This window comes from Saccoglossus kowalevskii, chromosome 1, assembly GCF_978046115.1.
Source record: "Saccoglossus kowalevskii chromosome 1, keSacKowa6.1, whole genome shotgun sequence".
Lineage (NCBI taxonomy): Eukaryota > Metazoa > Hemichordata > Enteropneusta > Harrimaniidae > Saccoglossus > Saccoglossus kowalevskii.
The window spans coordinates 16,030,197-16,031,173 of record NC_140641.1 but is presented as its reverse complement, the minus strand read 5'-3'; the positions used below and the strand labels follow the sequence as shown (position 1 = coordinate 16,031,173).

At 38.8% G+C, this 977-nt stretch overlaps 1 protein-coding gene across 1 annotated transcript; it reads left to right on the top strand.

Annotated features, from left to right (window-relative positions):
• On the top strand, nucleotides 1–750 carry LOC146750387 (uncharacterized). Its single transcript, XM_085496498.1, has one exon. The coding sequence runs from the start codon at nucleotides 1–3 to the stop codon at nucleotides 748–750; it is 750 nt and encodes a 249-aa protein (XP_085352624.1).
• The last annotated feature ends 227 nt before the right edge of the window (nucleotides 751–977 follow it).

Sequence of the window (977 nt, the reverse complement as noted above, 5' to 3'; positions counted from 1 at the left end):
ATGACCCAACTTTTCAACTTTTCAGGTACTGGATACAGTATTATCCACTCCAATGATTTTGCTTTTGTCGGGTTATCTACAACTAAATCTGAGCATAGAAGGCAGGGGATACAGAAAATGATGGCGAAGACGCTACTCGAGCATGCAGGAGACCGTAACGTTGGATTAACGTCACAGTGTCAATATCGAAGTGAAGTGTATTCGAAAGTTGGTTTCAGACATTTAGATCTCAGTTTTGAGACAACGTGTTTACATGGGCAAGTTGACCATTCAATATTTTCCCTGAAAAATAATGTAAATATTGATATTGTTCCATTTCGAGAAGTTTCATTCAATAATTTATTGCAGTACGACTGCAAAATAACTCGGTTTCTAAGACCGGATTTTTTAAATGTTTGGTGTAATAGATCTGTAAATGTTTTGATTGCACTCAGACGTGGTTCCCATGAAATCGTGGGTTATGGGGTCGTCTATAAAATGGTACCCGGTGAGTTTTCCATAATGCCCCTGTATGGGGACGATGGTGACATTGCCAAGGCGTTGTTTCAGGCATTGTATTGCTCTATTCCGGATAAGTCGAGCCTTCGGGGACATTTTGTTTGTAACAACCCCAAAGCATTGGAGCTGGCCACTTCATATGGTTTACAAGAAAATCTCGTGACCCTCAGAAGACAGTATACCTTGAAAACTATGTCATTTTCACTGACAGAGGTTTTCACAGTTGGTCCCCCGGAGGCTGTCCCCGTTTAATATATACAAATCTAGTTTTAGCAGGAATCTCTTTATCTCCGTCATTATCCCCAACCAGGGTTTGACATTTCTTCATTTTATTTAGCTTAGGCCTGCGTCAATAATTATTTGAAAATACTTCCCTTCCCATACTTAAGTAAGCACAACAAAACTTCCAGCTCATACAATAGATAATTGAAATTGTGTCAGTTTTTGTACTAGAAATTGGAGTTCAATTTTGATATTAT

Coding starts and splice junctions, on each gene's coding strand:
- LOC146750387 (XM_085496498.1), top strand. CDS start 1: ATGACCCAACTTTTCAACTTTTCAGGTACTGGATACAGTATTATCCAC.